Genomic DNA, 18,877 nt, shown 5'->3' with positions numbered 1-18,877 from the left:
AATTACACCAATTTTTATTAAAAGTTACTTGTTTTGCTTGCTTAACATTCTCCATTTTTTTTATCACTGCACTAAATTTTTGGAGTTAATTAAATACTTTTTTTTGAGAGAGAATTAAATACTTTTATATACTAAATTAAAATAATAAAATATTTTCTCCTTAATTTCTCCAACATCCGATTAAGGAAAAAAAGAAAATCTGCGAAGTACATTGAACTATTGAAGTATTGAACAACACGAGAACTAAACGACACCCTTAAGCTCTACCAGATGTCGTTTGATTAAAAAATATCATAGTGGCCAAAACCCCAACTCAGCGTTCTAAAACCCCGAGAACCAAAGATCTCTCATTTTCGCAGCGCCACCGAAAACTACAAGCTATATAAACTTGGTAGCTATATTCACAATCACTTTCCTCGAATGAGAAGGTTCTCGTTGTTATCGCCGGTAAGTGAATTCAACCAATTAATCGCAAAAATCACTTTCTCAAGCATCATTTCTCACTTCATCCATTTTTTTTCAATGCAGTATCGGCGCCATTTTCTTTCTTCAGTTTCATCACAACCTCTCGTTCATGAAATTGATTCCTTCCGGAAATTCTTCTCATCTCATCAATCGTTGTTGCTTTCACGAAGTATGCTACATTTCTAGATTTTGTTATCACTTTCATTTTTTTTTTTTTGATTAATTCAATTCAATTCTGTGTGTATATTAGGTTTGTTCCGTTGCAGTTTTGATACGAAAAAAGAGGATTATCTAATTCCGGGAATTCCATTCAGATATCGTTATGTTTATGCTACAGGTTTTGAGTTAAACATGAATCCATTTGTTTAAAGTTGTCAATGGTGTGCCACCTGGATAATTACATGCAAAATTGTGGTTAATCATGTAGTTGAATTAACCATAATTTTGATCGTGAACTGAATTAAGCATCTACTGAGCTGAATTAACTACATTTTGAACGCAATTACCCAGGTGTTGCAGGTTTAGGAAAAAAATGTGTGTCTGAATGTTATTACTGTTTGTTTGTTTTATTTGATTGTTTTTTCTTTTTTTTTTTTGTTATGTTTTGTCCAGCAGCATATTCTTCTTCCGCTGAGCGAAACTATTATCGGATACTTGGTGTTGCTGAAAATGCTAGTCAGGATGAGATAAAGAAGGCATTTCACTCGGTGAGTGATTGTTGGAAATCTCTTTATCTGTAGGATTAATTGATTAAATTTATGCTTATTAGAGTAGAGTAATCATAGAGTTGATTGGAAATATATTGCAACATTTGGGGAGTGGAGATGATTTATAGTTTTCATCCTGATCAGTTTTATTAGGAGAGTTGAAATTTCATTCCCATTGTTTGGCTCTTGGTAGGAGTGATAGCAACCGACATTAGATGATATATTCTAGTCACAATTGTCCAAGTACAATAGTGTTTCTTAACAAAGTGTAGCCGTTATGATAAGGAAATCATAGTTTTTTGTTTGATTGAACACTTTTCATATGCACTATTTTTCTATGACCACTTAAAAATTTCACGTACCTTTAGTTTTAACTTTTGGAATAAATATTTGATAAATATGTACGACTCATGTTAAATAATGTTGTGTGTGCCTACGTTCCTCTTTTCATGTGAGAAAATAATGGATTTCAATGTCTTTTATGGTTTATTGTAGTGATTATTTTGAATTCAACCCTAGGAAAACTACAACCAGCGTAAACTTAATTTTTCCATATTATTATTATTAAGGGGAAAACCAGTGTTATCAATTCTAGAAAGTAAACCGGAGGAGCCGACCCTAAAAATGCAATAACTGGATAGCAGAATGGTCGTAAATCTGAAATCTTTTATACAATTTATATCATGTACACTATAAATTTAAATTCTAAAAAATCACAACATTTACTCAAATACAGACACATGTATTGATCGATCAGTGTCTTAAATAGAACTAAAAATTGCCATTCAGGAAGGGCAAAAGGAACGATAAAGGCAATCTGTCTCCAAGATGGCAGCAGGCTGTGTCCGAGAATCTCTAGGCAATCTGCCTCCAAGATGGCAGTAGGCTGTGTCTGAGAATCTCTAGAGATGCAGAGAGATAAAGAACTGACATCTCCAGAGATGAATAGAGACGAGAGAGAATCCTGGAGAGGCACAATCGCCGGAAACACTGGAGTTACAGAGAAACAGACCCTAAAATGTATCTTCCGGTGTGTTTTAAGGCTAAAATCCCTAAAGTGCCCCCATAAAAGACCAAAAGTTTTAATTATTTATTATTTTTTTTGGCATTTCAGCAGGCAATCAAGGGAGTGGCGCAATAATGCTGCGATTTTCCAGCTATTTCTGCTAGAAAGCTGCTGCATTGCCTGCTATACTGAAGCACAATTTAGTGAAGGGTGCTGTAGTGGTCACCCTCCACTGACCACTCCACTACTATACTGCGCTATCGATAAAATGAAGGAAAACCTTTATGGGGATTGTAGTCAAAACATAGTCATTCTTGTTTTCGGTTCTTTGTAGCATAAAATTAATCTTACTGCTTATGCCTTCACCAAGCTAACCCTAGTTCTTGGTGACTTACCCTTTTTGCACAATTAGCATTTATCTAGTTTCTTGGTGGTCAACATATACTTTAAATTTTAGAGTTTGAAGTAAGTGTCATGTCCACGGTGATACAACTAGGAATACTTTTAGAATGTTGTGAAGTGTAAACAATAGTTAGAGGAGATAGTTTCATCTCTATGACCAGATGAGATTTTGTCACTTTTGTCACATAACTTCTAGCTGTGCATCAGTAAAATCACAGCTTTGTGGGATAAAGTTAGGTGCTTGACTTCTATTTGGTGTTTCTTGTGTTTCATCTAGTAAAGCTCATTATCCTTTTGGCGTTTTCTCATCATATATGTCAAGGGATTGAGAAGCTTAGCTTAACTGTTTTTTTGCTTTTTCCCTTTATTTTAGCCGAACGCTTGGCCTCCAAATTTATAGTAATTATATTCTTATTCTTTTCATGTTGATGAATTCTTCTTTTATCCAAAAATGAATTTAATCAGAATAATTAAATCCTAATGTGCAGAGAGTTACTAATTTCCCACAATAATGTTAAAGGAGTACTGTATGGCTTGTGGAAGTCTTTTTTCCTGCAATTTTATATTAATAAAAAAAACTGTTCTCGAAGCTTAAACCATACTAAAAACAGTTGCCCAAGACTAAAGCATTTTGTTTTGCAATCACAGTATTTTCTGTCATCACACTCCTTTGACATTACAAAACAATAACAACCAAGCCTTATCCCACTAAGTGGGGTCGGCTACATGGATCAAATTACGCCATAATGTTCATGACACTCCTTTGACATTAAAATATGAAAATCAAAGGCCTTCCTTTAGTGTATACTGACTGTATTATCACACTTTCCTGTTATGTGCAGCTTGCTAAAAAGTACCATCCAGATGCAAATAAGAATAATCCATCAGCAAAGAGGAAATTTCAAGATGTAAGAGAAGCTTATGAGGTCTGTCTTCCTCACACTTTCATTCATCTACATCCCTCCCTTGGTTATTGTCTAAACTAACTAACAAGATGATATTCTAACTTGCCTTTTTGATATGTGTTTTCACTTATTTTTTTCTTATATAATTTCAGACATTAAGAGACTCTAAAAAGAGGCCCGAGTATGACAAGGTAGATCATGGCCATTCAAAATTTCTGTAATTCATAGCCTTCCTTCATTCCTATTTTGGATCTAAAATAAACTAACATTTTTCTATCGTTTTCTTTCATGAACTACTTTCTCAATTTAAGATGCATGCTCACGGCTCAGAGAATATGGAATATGGTAACAATCACGATGATGCAGAAAGATTTAGAAAGGCCTATCGTTCTCATTTTTCCGATTCATTTCATCAAGTATTCTCTGAGGTAAATTTTTTTCTCATATTTTGTTCATTTCATTTAAGTGTTCTGCTAAGAAATCTCATAATATTTTTTGCCTTGACAGATATTTGAAGAAGCAACAACTCAGTTCTCTTCAAATATAGAGGTCAACTTAACCCTTGTTTCTCTTTAGTTTGTTTGAATTCGGTTCCTACTTTTTCAAGCTTAACCATTTGTTTATTACTTTGGCAATAGGTGGAGTTATCACTTACTTTCTCAGAAGCCGCGGGAGGATGCACCAAAAATGTGTCATTTGATGCGGCAGTTCCCTGTGATAATTGTGGTGAGTAAAGCTAATATGTTCTGGGAATTGTGAAAGGCCTGGGTAGAACACACAGACACACCCTCCGGTCTTAATTATAAGCAACTTTTCACCTTTTAGGTTCATTGAATAAATGATGTATGTGGTCTCAATAATAGACCACATACATCATTTATTCAATGAATCTATAAAGTGAAAAGTTGCTTATAATCAAGAAGTACCTGTTTTGTTATTGTGTTAGGAAATGGTAAAACAGTGTCTGCATATTTTGATTATGAAAGAAGACAATGCAACATTTTGTGTATATTTCATTGTAACAAGAGCTTTAGTCAAGAACCATTTTTTGCTTAGCTGTGGGGTGGAGGTTAAATAAAACATATGTTTTATTTTGTTAAAGTTTTACAGTTACCTATCTGTGTATCAAAATAGAAAAAAGGCAGGCTGATTAGCAACCAGCAGTAATCTTATGAAATTATTTGTGAATGGTAGAACCTAGACCTGAGCTGTGGCTGGCTGCATTACGTTAGGGAAGCTTTTCTTCCTTCCCCCTCACCCTTGACTAATTGTAGAGTTTGATCCATGATGCACAAACATTACTAATGAACCAAATTCTTTGGACGAGGTTTACTAATATCTAAGCTGTGGAACTGTTTTGGGGTAATATTTAAAAGTGTGTGCCACCGGTTTAATTAAGTGTTGTCTGCTATGACATCTGTTTGTAGTGAAGTGAGCCAGAACATTTGTTGTTTCCCTTGACTTAATTATCCTTTTTGATGGTAATAATTTGCTGTATCAAACCAGATGGACGGGGACATCCAGAAAATGCTACCCGAACAGTTTGTCCATCATGCAGGGGCGCCGGTCGAGTAAGTGCATTGGAATGTTTGATTCATGCATGTGCTGGTTTCTCTTTGTCGTACTGGAGTTCTGATTATTAATACTTTCTTCTGTCCTTGTTATCATGACTTTCTTCCAGGTTACAATCCCGCCATTTACATCAACATGCATTACTTGTAAAGGATCTGGCCGCATTATTAAGGTCCTCCTTAAATTTCACAATAAGTACTCTTGAGGTTGGTTGTTCTGTATAAATATGTATTTTGTGCAGGAGTTTTGTTTGTCTTGTGGAGGATCTGGGGTTATTGAAGGGATTAAAGAGGTTAAAGTTACCATACCAGCAGGTAAATTACTTGTAACTGTACCTTGGCAGTTCATTAATATAATTGATGAGTGGAATAAGTTCTGATTATTGTTATGGTAGCTACTTATTCATATTGGAAATTCTTTACCTCCAGAGTATCAACTCAAAGCTACTCTTTATCCTTCCTACTCAATTTTATGTTGAAATGGGATAACCTTTAGTCCCTGTTACTAAGGTGTTAATTGTTATAAATTATAGTTATAATACTATTTTAGAAATGGAAAGTTTTATTTTATCAATGCTTCAGAACTATCCTGCCTAGATTTGGTTGACCATATGCGATACAGTTCTTTTTATGCTTTATTAGAAAAAAGCCGGAATCTTTCTGTTAAATCTTATGATAGTTTCAATGAACTGGTAGGCGTGGATTCAGGAGATACAATCCATGTGCCAGAAGGTGGGAATGCTGCTGGAAGTGGTGGTCGACATGGAAGTTTATACATTAAAATAAAGGCAAAGTTTTTGATCTTTTTATGTCAAAATATTTGCTGTAGTACACCTACTTATGCATACCTGTAATATGAATCATTACTACTTTTAACCAAACTTTGTATTATCAAAGGGAAATTTACACATTAGACTCATTCACTGCACATGATTATTGTGGCAAGCTTGGGCCAATTCATTAAATGTCCTATAAAATATTAATCATTAAAAGTTAAATTACACGCTAGCTTCCATGCATACTTTCTTGTGTTATTCAAAGTGTAATAGAAATGTAGAGCCAGACTCATAACATCTAATGGTTGTGTAATGTATTAAATACACACTTATTTGGTTGGAAAAAGAATATTATTCTTTCTCATTAACCCTTTACTATTTGCTTCATTGAGTAATTTCTACGTTTTAAGCTTCTCTCACGTTTAAGAATTCATAATTTAGCATCTAGAGGGGATGTTTGTATCAAGGACGTGAATTCATTTATGGGAATAAATTTCCCAGGTAGATAATGATAGGATTCTAATTCCCAGGTATTCCCCAGAAAAAGTGTTTGACAAGTACATTTTACATTCTGAGGAAATATTTGCAAGTGTGTGTGTGGTATTGTGGAAGTCAGATAAAATTCATTCTCACCTTCATGGGAATCTTTTTTCCCAACCCTTTCCTCAATTAAAATTATGAAGATATAAATAATCTTACTGAGGTGTCCAAGTTTTGTTTTCCCTTTAGTCTGTTCAAGAAAAAATTGTCCGACCCTTTACCTGGATCCATAGGTAATTTTCTATAGCTTAACTAGGGACAGGTAAATGCAACATCATAGAAGTGTTTCATTTTCCTTATTCCTTGATCATGCAATTATTGCTGTTCAATATACAGTTTAGCATGTAAAGGTGTCAATTTTTACTTCTCAAACTAATGCTGTTTCCTTCTCCATATTTGTCTGACAGAGAACTGTCTCATTTATTGTTATTATATAAGATCCATATTGTTAACGTGCATGGAGACATCACTTTTGATACATAGTAGTAGCACATCTCGTTTAATATATCTGTTCCTATGTAAAAGATTATATACTGCTGTTTAGAACAGGAATAGGTTTTCTGCTCTATTTGTATAATATGTTTGTTGACATGGTTATTATGTGCTATACTTACTCTTACTGGAGTATCATTTTTCTCTCTCGTTGAAATAGGTGGATGAGGATCCAGTCTTTTTGAGGGATGGTGCAGATATCTATGTGGAATCTAATATTAGCTTTACACAGGTGAGAGCAAAGTATACTTTAGTGGTTTCTCATACTCATGTGGCTCTTCACCCCCAACAGCTCTTCCAGTATTTTCCGTCTATCATCTTATTAAAGATGGGATAGATCTAAGTATCCTTGATGTTCTTCCCACAATGGGGGAACTCTGAGAAAACCACTTTTTGCTGCCCTGTGTAGCCAGCAGTTTAACTGTTAGGCAGGCTGAGAGACAAACAAATTAAAATGATGCATATAATACAAGCCCTATGAAGCCAGTAGTTACATCATATTTTTTCCGAAATCATATTTGCACACATGTTTTTTATTTACAATCACATGAGGAATCAAGTAATAATTACCTAGGATCAAATCAAATTCTTAATTTGTGCAACACTTTGGTAATTCCTAGCTGCTATTATTGACCTCATAAGCACGTGTTAAATATGCTTTCTTACAAGGCCTTTGATAGATAAAAGTAGGAGTGTATTACATGATTGAAAGTCTATGCTGGTTGATGTTGAGAAAGAGAAAAAAGTGGGGGAATACTAGGATATCAATGTGTCTATATTACACACCAGAGAATATTATATTAGAGTAATAAATACGAGGATCTACAGTTAGTCTATTCAATGTATTATATATAGTACATAATCGTTGTGTGAAACTTTTCTAATTTAAATAATTTAATATTTTTGTTGAAAAAGAAATAATAATTTAATATTAACTCGTATGGTCAAAAGTATTCCAACTATGCTCACACTCCTATCCAGTGCTTTATGTAATACATGACCCATTGCAGGCCTTTTTCTTTACAAACAAGCCTAAGCACACCTACAACCCACAAGAGGCCCTTTAACCTTGAGAATGTAAACAGCATCAGTCTAAAATGAGGGAAATTAGTTAAATGTCAGTTGCCCTCTCTGATGTATATGGAAATTAAAAAGATACACATTTTCCAAAAAAAAAAAAAGAAGTGTTGATCCATGGATAGTAGGTCTATTATTTAAACATAGATTTGGTTTTCCTATGATCTAGATACCATGTTGAGATGGAGAAATTGGAAAGCGAGAGAACACATGAGTGAATCAATGTGTCTGAATTACAAATCTCAAATAATTTTCTATCGGAAAATTCAAGAATTCAAGTCTCATCTTCACATTTCCCCCAGTTGATTCCTATATCCCTTTTGTTCATAAGTTATTCGGTTTAGCATATTCTTAATATTGCAATATTTATGTATGTATCATGTATATGCAACCTTGATGGCTGTGTTATGTATATTTGGACCGCTGTGTTCACTGTTTGGGGATAAAGCATATGGTTATATTTGTACTCCCGCTCGTCCATCAGGCCAAATCAGGCTTTGATACAATCTTAGGTTTTTATGTTGGACTTAACTCATCCTTACAAAATTGACTTATAAGGTGAGCGATGTCTCCCACTTATAAACACTGTTTTAGGCTATATCACGTCCATTGTGGGACTCTCAAAAGTTTCCTATGGAGACTCTAAACTCTTAAGCACCGACTGTGTTCCTCTCTTCTTACTCGAGGTCACAATATTCACGTTTCCCCTGAGGAAAGTGGATGTTGGGGTTAATACGAAAAAGTGTTTAAATAAGTTTTCCAAATCTATTCCATTTGTACGATGGAACAAATTTTCACGTATAACATGCAAGGGAGGCAACTTTAGTTATTCTTATTTTACATTCCATCTCTTTTGATATTGCTTGTTGCTAGGCAACCTCTAATTATTTAGTTAGTTAGTCGGTCAATTAGGAAACTTATACTGAAGTCTGTATTGGTGTTATTAATAGCACAGATTTTTAATTTTTATAGGCTATTCTTGGTGGCAAAGTTGAGGTGCCTACTTTATCAGGGAAGATGCAAGTAAAGGTAAGACAAGATTTACGTTATCAGTTTTTGTTTCTTCCTTTTTTACAAGTGTGCAGAAAAGTTTGTGGGTGTGGAAGTTACCCATTTCAAGGTTTGGTCTATAAAATTGAAATTTGAATCACACGCTTGATTAGTGTACTCATTTATTTTCACTTGAATCAAAGTTTTTCTGATGTGTGTGACTTGCATTCTACTAAATTATCTTAGTTTTAGTGTCTGACTAAACTAAATACAGAAATCATATCATCGTGTCTTATTCTATATATAGAAGGTCTGAGCTATTTAGAAGGAATATCAAAACTTCCTCTCAAGATGGCACAAATGTCATATGCTTCCAACTTGTTTTGTTGGAATGTTAACAAATTTCATAATCTGAAAGAGCTTTAGGGAAAATAATTGCTAATTGATCCTTAAAATTCACATACGTTGTAGTAATTTTTCTAGGGAGAATTTTCTCATGAATGAAATTGTAGCCAATTTCTTTACGTTTGGTCTGTCACAAATGACTAAAATGGAGTTAATGGGAAACCTCACATGATTCTCGCAGATGGATATCTTCATCTTGCTAAAATTTAATTCTCGATGCTGTTGTTTCAACCAAATACAAACATATGTAGTGAAAGCCGTAGCTTGATAATGTTCGTATTGGAGTTGTAGCAAACATATTAAAAAATGATTTAGTTGGAATTATTAATATTAGTGTTGGAGCTGTATCGTAGCAAATATATTCACGTATATAGTTAGCCATGTACCTAGACAGTACTATTATAGAGGATCAGTTGAGTGCAAATTGCTCAAGCATTACACAGATTTCTCTCATATATTCTTTTACGATATTTAAGTCTCCTGAGTTGTTTCCTATCATTGCCGTATAATTGTTTTGGCATGATTTCTTGTGTCGACATGATTTATCTAACTGTGTGCAATTATGATTCCTCAGATACCTAAGGGTGTTCAACCAGGACAGCTGCAAGTATTTAGAGGCAAAGGTTAAATGAAGAACCTTTAATCATGACATTTTTGCACAAGTTTATCGTCTTTTTGTATCATCATGCTGGATAAGTATATTTACTATAGTTGTTGATGCAGGACTGCCAAAGCATGGGTATTTTGTACATCATGGCAATCAGTATGTGCGTTTCCGTGTAAAGTTCCCCACGTAGGTTCTTCTTTTGTTAACATTATTAGAAATCTAAAACATATCTTATTACACCATAATTATATTTATTTATTGTAAATTTGGTAGCATATTTTTTATCATCAATTAGAACTTGTTTCTATATTTTCTTGTATATCATGATTTGTTTACATGTGCAGTTAGTTAGGAGTCTGATATTTGCATAAATAATGTTTAGTATTTTATCTTTTGTTAACAACATCCAACCTATCATTCACATCAATATTAATTTTGTAATTTAGAGTATTTTACTTCCTTAATATGTAACCTTAATGACTAATCCTTTAACCTCAACAAGCATTGTTTTTTTGATTTACTTCTTATAACCTAATATTGTTAGAAGAATTTGTTATTTATTTATCATGTAAAGAAGCAAAGGAATGCATTTCCTTATAATGTTGGTCTGATCTCAACCCTTACAAAACCAGCTTGTAAGGTGAGGACTATCCATCATTTATAAACACATGTTCAGGCCATATCTCATCCAATGTGAGACTTCTCAATACTTATAATGTTATTCTGATCTCAACTCCGTATGAATGCTTGTTGAAATTCAGGCACCAGGAAAAGAAAATAGGAAATTAAGTAATTGGTCAAAGCAGTGCTGCACACTTTTGGTGTCCTACAATTTCATAATGTTAACGTTTATGGTTGTTTAGTTAATGCTGGCTATCATGGTTGCGTATTGCTGCATATATTTTTACATTTCTCACATAAAAAATTGAAATGTGCTATTGAGACTGAAAATATGTGTTCATTATATTGTATTATGTGGGCAGAATGTACAGTTATATATAGGCAGGAGCCTCCTCGTTAATCCCCAATCAATAAGGAAGATTAATCAATACAATAAATAGGGAAGATAAAACTAAATAGTCACAACTTTTCAATATCTCAACACTCCCCCCCTCAAGCTGGTGCATACACATCATATGCATCCAACTTGTCACATATGTAAGTTATCCGAGGACCCCGAAGTGATTTAGTAAAGATATTAGCGAGTTGATCCTTGGAATTGACAAAGGAGGTTCTGATGATTCCGGTGATAATCTGCTCTTTAAGAAAGTGACAGTCAACTTCAATATGTTTTGTCCTCTCGTGAAAAACTGGATTGGTGGAGAGGTGTAATGCTGATTGGTTATCACACACAAGTTCCATTGGACCAATCTCACAAAATGTCAAAGCATTATATTGAGACTGAAATTATGTTCATTATATTGTATTATGTGGGCATAATGTACAGTTATATATAGGCAGGAGCCTCTTAGTTAATCACCAATCAATAGGGAAGATTAATCAATACAATAAATATGGAAGATAAAACTAAACAGTCACAACTTTTCAATATCTCAACATGTGCATCCCATTAATGTTTTTGTGCATAATAAATCACTATCTGTATTAAGTTCAAACCATTTTTTCGTCTTTATGCACAAGTATGAGCCTTCTTACTGCTACTTTATCATTTGCATCAATTTACTTTTGGTCCTCTCATCTTGTTTTAGTGAAATCAATGAACGACAACGTGCTATACTTGAAGAATTTGCAAAGGAGGAAATAAAGGAGGGAAATAGTTCAATATCTGAAGGAAATTGGTAAGCCCTTTATCTTAGTTCCTGCTAGATAGTGCTAGTTTTAGTTGGCCTATGTCGAACTATGATTTGATGGTTGCAAAACTTTTGAATGTGTAGTACTTGACATACTATTGTAGAATACAGTGCGTTAAAATGGTTTGAAATACTTAAAATAACTTGCTTGAAGAAAAAAAAATATTGTAAAGCTTTGTTTATTCTTATACCCTATAGCCATTTGCGGTAATAGAGTTGCGGGCACATGTTCATACATGTTCATTATGCATACAAATTCCAATGACTTTTTTTTATAACAATTCCAATGACAGCGTATAAATACTTGTCTATAGATATGAATCAAAAGATGCAGATACCAAAGATATCCCTAGTTTTGTTTAGCTTTTAGCTTATGGGAGCTTCTCAATTAATATATGTTTCATTCTTCACTTGTGAACAAGTCTTTATAGACTTATAGGTGTTTTTGAAGAAGTTAAATGGAAAAGCTGTTGAAAAAATAGAGATGCATAAGCTAATAAAAAAAACTTGTAGCTATTGCATGATTTTAAAAAGTACTTTTCTGCAAGTGCTTGTGAAGAAATACTGGTTACTTTTTATTGAAGTCCTCATTGTCATGCTTGCTTAATCTTCTTAGCTATGTTGTGTTACTTTATTTCTTCATGTCTTTGGGTGAAATCTTGTTGTAATTAGATCCAACATGGATAACAGGCTTTACCAGCAGCTGTCTACTGGTTGAACTTACAGGTGGCAGCAAATTATTGAATACATGACGGCTCCAAAGTCTATGCTGGAATTGTCCATGGTAATTTTGTTCCTTGTTTTAATGAACAAAATGTTGAGTTGATGCCTTGCTCGAAGTGCAAACGTGATTGAAGTGGACTTGCCAAAACACAAATTCTTGTGATTGCTGTACTCTTCATCCTCCTAGACTATGTACAGTACAAGGTACCCAACTTAATTAAGACATATTCACTATACCAAACCTATCTTGTAGTTTTCAGCTTTTCTTTTTCTTTTGTTTTCCTCTGGTACATATATGTGCGAATCAAGAGCAAAAACAGTTAGTCTGGATCAAGGTAGCCAGGATCGAGTCCCAGCACGTAGGATCGCACGATCTTACGTGCTTTCCCCACCAAAACGAGCTACGACCTTGATCTGGGTCGTTTTTGCCATTTTTATGGTCAGGATCGAGTTTCTGCAGCAGAAACGTAAGAAAAAAACATGCTGGGCTCTACGAACCGGGTCAGGTCAAAATAAAAGAAGATTGAAAAGCAGAGAAACACTGTATAAGAGAAGATGTAATCAAGGATTTGCAACTCTTGTTTTCTGTTTCTGCTGCGGCGCTCCATGGGGAAGAAGAGGACTCAGTCAAATTAGGTTAAACTTGTAGAAATCTTATCTCTTTGGGCCTAAGGCCCAATACCGAAATACCCCGAAATACCTTCTTCTTATAAATCACTTACTTTTTTAAACAAACACGTGACTTTCAGAAAGAAATACCTTGCCTTTTATTATAAATAAATAATAAATACCTTGCCTTTTATTTTAGAAAAAACAGTAGTAAATGATATAAAAAATGACAAACTATTACTAATTAACTTAGTTTGATGTTGTGATTTATAAGTTATTTTGTTTATGTATAGTAACTTTTATGTTTTCGTGTGTGTATGTGTGTGAATTTACAACTTTGCCCTTGAGTGGGTTCTTACGAACCGTGTTACGTTCCCCGACTTTACGTCCATTCACCAGCCGATCGAACCTACGTAAGAACTCGTTCCTGACTACATTGGTCTGGATACTCGTCAGATACTTGTTATGATTTACTGCAAAAAGATCACAACTACCGAAGGGGATTTTGCACTCCTTGCCCCAGCTGAAAAGCTGTAAAATGCTACTCCTCTCACCTCATATCCCCCTTTTGAAAATGTATGTCCTGCCCTTAGTGCTAACTAGCTTGCAAACTCACTCCAGTCCCTTTTTCTTGTCCTTTCTTACTTCTCCTCTTATTTCCACACCATTCTCCAGGCCTTTCCCCCTGCGCATCCCTGCTTTGGCACTTTCTCCCCATGGATCTTATCACTGTTAACTTCTTGAATTTGAGCCTTGTCCTTAAGGCTTAAAATTCCAGGAACTGACTTCTATTGACTTGTTGAGATCCCCTCTGTTGACTACCCTTGCCATTGGATATTCAACTGTGATATTTTTTGCTCATGTTGCGTAATGGTTCTAGACTCTAGTAGGCAACTCTATCAAAGTGACTTTTTACTTTCATCCCCTAAGGTAGGTCCCTCATGATATCATGATTAGGTGAATTTAAATTTGAAGCAACCAAACCTACTCATTATTCTATGTTAAGCCGGTAAATTCGTGTTGCAAGTGTAGGGTTAATGATCCTTTTATCGGTTGATTTTTTTGGCTTGTTCCTGCCCTTGTGATTCATTATGTACCCAAAAAGTAGAAGGAAGAAATTCACTGTATTGATGCTGAACTTCAGGCTTCCATCAAAGTGAGATGTCAAGTCACAGGAGAAAAGAGAAAATTAAATACCCAGGCAATACACTTGTCAGTCTATTCCAACGAGTCCTAACTAATTCCAGCGTATCTCCGCCATGATGTTTCAAATTTTAATTCATCTAGCATGCATTTTCATTCCACTGTCAAATTGTGTCAATGGACTGACTTCTTCAACTGATGAATGAATTCTATCATTTAACCTGGGACAGCTCCATGAAGAAGCATACATCAACTAAATGCTTATGATTATGCTAGAAAGTTTGTGACCTATCATGATTACCTACACACACCTTATGTCAGAAATTAGCTTTCGTACGTTTTTTCTTTCTTTTTCATTTTATTCAACATTATCTGCTGATATTGATGTTAAGAAAAAGACCATTGGACAACTAGTTTTCATGAAATGTGAATTGCAAGATGTTCAATTCCAATTGTCCGATCCCACTGAGGGAGATAAGGCTTGGTTGTTCAATTCCACTTGCCATGGGTTAACAATTAGCTAGCTAGAAGGATCGAATTATTATATTGGGTCCATCAATATATAGATTTAAGGTCCTATTACCCCGAAAATTTGGAACTCTAAGTAACTTTGATTATAAGTTATAACTCACTTTGTCCTTCTATGGCAGTTGTAGAGAGATTGGAGCAAGTGGCATCTGAGATCCATCAAGTATAGGAATAAGTGAATGGACTAAGGAAATCAAGGCTGTATCGTTGAAAGATGCTATTTCTTGGAGTCCTGTCCAATTTTTACTGTTGAACTATCATAGAGTTAAGATTGCAAGCTAAACGATAGTGAAAATTTATTTGATGAAAATTCTTCCACAGTTTAATTGATTATTGATTTCCAATCAAAGATGGAAACTATTCATTTTCAATAAATTTTTTCTTGCTCACTGATTTTGTTTTATTGGTTGATATATGGTTTCTTTATTGTTGTATTTTATACAATCACACATCATAAATTATGTTGTGAAATTCATCGAATGAAACTATCAGATGCTACAAACAGATTTTTATTATTTGAAAAAATAAATGCCAGTTTTATGTGTCAGATAATTTAGGAAAATTTACAACCACTGAAAGTAAATCCTTAGGGTCGGGTGGTTGCTGAGGTTTTGGTTTTCATAGTTAACTTGGGTCAAGACAATTTTAGTTACCTTCAAAATCAACCACACATTTTTTTTTCTTATTTTTTTTAATTTTTATTCTTTTTAAATGCATACATGGGATTTGATTTTAGATTTTAGATTTGAAAATTTCAAAACATAAAGCAGAAAGCACTCCGATTGGAATTTAGTGAAAAACATGCATATGTAAATTTGTGGAGTTTTCTGTTGTTAGTATGTCTTGAATCATGAAACTTAGAAATCAATCTGAAATTGGCTAGAAAAGCCAACACAAATAAGCAAAACAACTTTGTACGAAAAAAAACATGGTACATTAGATTTAGAGGTTATTGTATAAAATAGTTTGTTTGATTATCATAACTAATACGTACGAATTTATATTGGTGGTGTCAATACATCATCGAACGATAACACAAACAACTCGCACTAGTTGTGTGTGTGTGTCTATATCATGTTGCATAACTTGCATTCATCACAAACTCAAACATTCACATACCACTACCAAACAAAAATAACATTCTTTAACAAACAAAAAAAGATAATACATTGATTTTATTGAACGGAAGTTTCTCCAATGAGAGAGAAGAGAACAGAAAGATACATTGTTTATGCCTCATGAGGGATAGTGTATGATTTTTAACAAGTAAATCATTAAATTGATCTATGTCTTTGTACCAAATTTTTAAATTGGTCTATGACTGTAATAATAACTTAAAATGGTCCATATCTTTGTCAAACGTTTCTCAGATTGATCCTCAACTCTATTAGTTGTTTTGTATTTTGAGTCATTAACGTACCAAATAAGATCCAAAATGCATTATGCCATTAACCACTAAATAATATCCAAAAGACATTGAGCCATTAACCCTCAAAATTCAAAACAACTAATAGAGTCAAGGACCAATATGAGTAATGTTTGACAAAGACATAAATCATTGAGTTATTAATAAAGTCATGGACCAATTTGAGAATTTGGTACAAAGACTTGGACCAATTTGATGGTTAATGGCTTAAAAAACTTATTTCAGCTAGTAAAGAAAACGACTTATTTCAGCTCTTTTGGGCTGATTTTTTCTTTCCAAAAATGCCCTCAATTTTAAATATAAATAACAAATAGATAAGAATAAATTTAAATATTAAAAAAAATGTAGCAAACATGATATGAATATATATATATATATATATATATATATATATATATATATATATATGTGTGTGTGTGTGTGTGTGTGTGTGTGTGGTTTTTACCTTTATCATTTAAAAAGTGTAACAAATTAGATGAGTATATTTGTACTTACTTTTTCATTATCCCAATTATACCCTTAAAAAAATTTCTATAATAAAGATCATTGTTGGTTTCATTAAAAAAAGAATTTATATTATATTTTTTTATATAATGTTGTTGGTGTCATTGAAATAAATAATTATGATTAGTTTGGTTTGTTATAACTTAAAAGCAACAAACATCTATATTTTTAGTTTTAATCCAAATCAAAATTTCATAAAAAAACATCATTAATAATTTTCTTTTAAACGTTAGCGTAATAAAGAGAGTGGAAAGACGGACACGTGAATGTCCAGTTTTTCGCTAGTGATCATAGTATAACGTTCTTATCTCTTATCTTACTTAATATAAATCTAAGGTGGTCTGATTGGTGTTAAACCCTAACCCTAATTGAAGCCCTAACCCACTTTATGCTTTGTCTTATTTCTTAAACCAAGTTTTGGCGCCATGCTTTACAACCCTAATGACTCAACCATCTCATTTAATGCGTCCACACATATAATAAGCTGCTTACCTTGATTATTGCACACTACCTTGATTATTGCACACCATGCTTAGCCTAGCCGCCTTTGCAGCATGGAAACACACAGAAATATTTCCAATCCCTATGCTTCATTAATGATATTGCAAGCAACTATGCATAGCAACTGCATTTTGTGTGCTCAATGTAAGTTTGTCTTATGATGCCCTTGACATATGAATTAATTACATACCATTGAGACACACAATTTATAGACATCATTTATTTCTTTGTCTCAAGGGAAAATGGAAGTGTGTTGGTATCCTGAGATTTATTCCTATATATACGTGTTACTCTGAGTTGTGTTTTTGCCATTGTCTTTGTCTCAAATTTCTTCAAGTTCATAACGTACAGAGTTCATCAGAAAATATCAAGCAATTTAATCTCGGAAACTCACTCATGGCAAGAAAAGGTTAGCTTTTGTGTTTACTGAATATTTCATTTTTTTCATGTATGGTTTTGTGTAACTGGGACCCCATTTACACATTAATGCATCGCTTCCTGTTACCTGTAATTAACTCAGCCGTCTTTTTTTCAACCACCTGACCACATTCATTAATTTAGTTAGATTAGAGTGTAATATGGCATAGATCAAAGGCTGTGATCAACCACCTGATCACATTGATTAGTTTAGTGGCTCAAAAAATAGGCTGGGGCAACCAACTTGATGTGTTCTAATTAGCATAAGTTCATAGGAGTATATGCTTACCTATACTCATTAATGCTTATACAAAGTCATTCTCCTATTTGTCTAATCGAAAAAAGGGTGGCATTAACTATATTGGTGTGCTCAAGGTGATAAACTAATTTGATAGGGCTATATGCTTGCCTATACTCATTAATGCGCAGCCAAAATCCTTCTGCTATTTGTGTGCTCAATGTAATAGTGTACTAAGAGACCTACAACTATGAAACATCATTTAATGCACTGTTTTTTTATGTCTATGCCTGTAGGCGTGCAGCTTGACCCCTGTCAAATTCCTATACATATTACCAATTTACTTTGTTTAGCCATTACATCAATTTAGTTCATCTGTTTAGCAAAGTCCAATAGAAAGCCTTTGAATACGTAGTTTTGATGAATGATGTATGCCATAGTATAATGAATTCTTTTTGAAAAAAAAATATTTCAGTTGATATCTATTGAAATGCACTCATCAAAAGTCTATGACAGACCCGCGCGATAGCGCGGGGCAAAAGTCTAGTATTATTAAAACTTAATCCCTCTGGCTAACCCCAGCCCTAATTTTACTCTAATTTTCCCCCTCCTTTTCCAACACATTAAATGCTCCTAAACGCGTTCTAGTTAATGTTATATTGTAACTCAATTTTATTTATTTTTTAATATAAAATGGTCAACGCTATTAATTGGCAAACCATATCTTATTTATTTTTTAATATAAAATGGTCAACGCTATTAATTGGCAAACCATATATAATGAATTTCCTTTTTCTAATATAAGGAGACTTATAATGTGAGACAAATAAATAATTTAAATGAGACTCTTCATATGAGACATATGAATTAGAAAATTAGGAATTTAAATTATTTATTTTTATTACCATTAACACCTTAATTTCCTATAATTAATATTGACACTATTTCTTTTGTTTTGTACTATTAGTATAAAAGGAGACAATAAGTAATTGTGATCACTCATCAACTCAATTGGTATATTCTAACTAGACCAA

The 18,877-nt window shown here is 33.6% G+C and overlaps 1 protein-coding gene across 8 annotated transcripts; it reads left to right on the top strand.

The window, feature by feature from the left end:
• The first annotated feature begins 315 nt into the window (after positions 1-315).
• Positions 316-15,144, top strand: LOC146922771 (chaperone protein dnaJ 1, mitochondrial-like). Of its 8 annotated transcripts, none has more exons than XM_085715553.1 (20): positions 316-447; positions 529-634; positions 716-802; positions 1,081-1,172; positions 3,423-3,506; positions 3,638-3,676; positions 3,797-3,913; positions 3,993-4,034; positions 4,124-4,211; positions 4,992-5,056; positions 5,167-5,229; positions 5,299-5,371; positions 5,753-5,844; positions 7,025-7,096; positions 8,914-8,970; positions 9,911-9,959; positions 10,060-10,129; positions 11,653-11,742; positions 12,481-12,681; positions 14,880-15,144. In XM_085715553.1, the coding sequence occupies exons 1-19, from the start codon at positions 421-423 to the stop codon at positions 12,578-12,580; spliced, it is 1,413 nt and encodes a 470-aa protein (XP_085571679.1). In that variant the 5' UTR covers positions 316-420; the 3' UTR covers positions 12,581-12,681; positions 14,880-15,144. The 8 variants fall into 8 exon arrangements, with proteins under 8 accessions (XP_085571679.1, XP_085571683.1, XP_085571680.1 ...); XM_085715557.1 differs by having other exon boundaries at positions 12,445-12,681; XM_085715554.1 differs by having other exon boundaries at positions 1,078-1,172; positions 10,060-10,099.
• Positions 15,145-18,877: the final 3,733 nt, after the last annotated feature.

Source organism: Medicago sativa, chromosome 5 (assembly GCF_051527215.1).
Source record: "Medicago sativa cultivar Bolivia chromosome 5, Bolivia_mono, whole genome shotgun sequence".
Taxonomy (NCBI): domain Eukaryota; kingdom Viridiplantae; phylum Streptophyta; class Magnoliopsida; order Fabales; family Fabaceae; genus Medicago; species Medicago sativa.
The sequence above is the reverse complement of the archived record's forward strand: the minus strand, read 5'-3'. Positions and strand labels throughout refer to the sequence as shown.

Coding starts and splice junctions, on each gene's coding strand:
- LOC146922771 (XM_085715552.1), top strand. CDS start 421: ATGAGAAGGTTCTCGTTGTTATCGCCG. Junction 448..528: donor GGTTCTCGTTGTTATCGCCG/GTAAGTGAATTC, acceptor TTTTCAATGCAG/TATCGGCGCCATTTTCTTTC. Junction 5,230..5,298: donor GATCTGGCCGCATTATTAAG/GTCCTCCTTAAA, acceptor TATTTTGTGCAG/GAGTTTTGTTTGTCTTGTGG.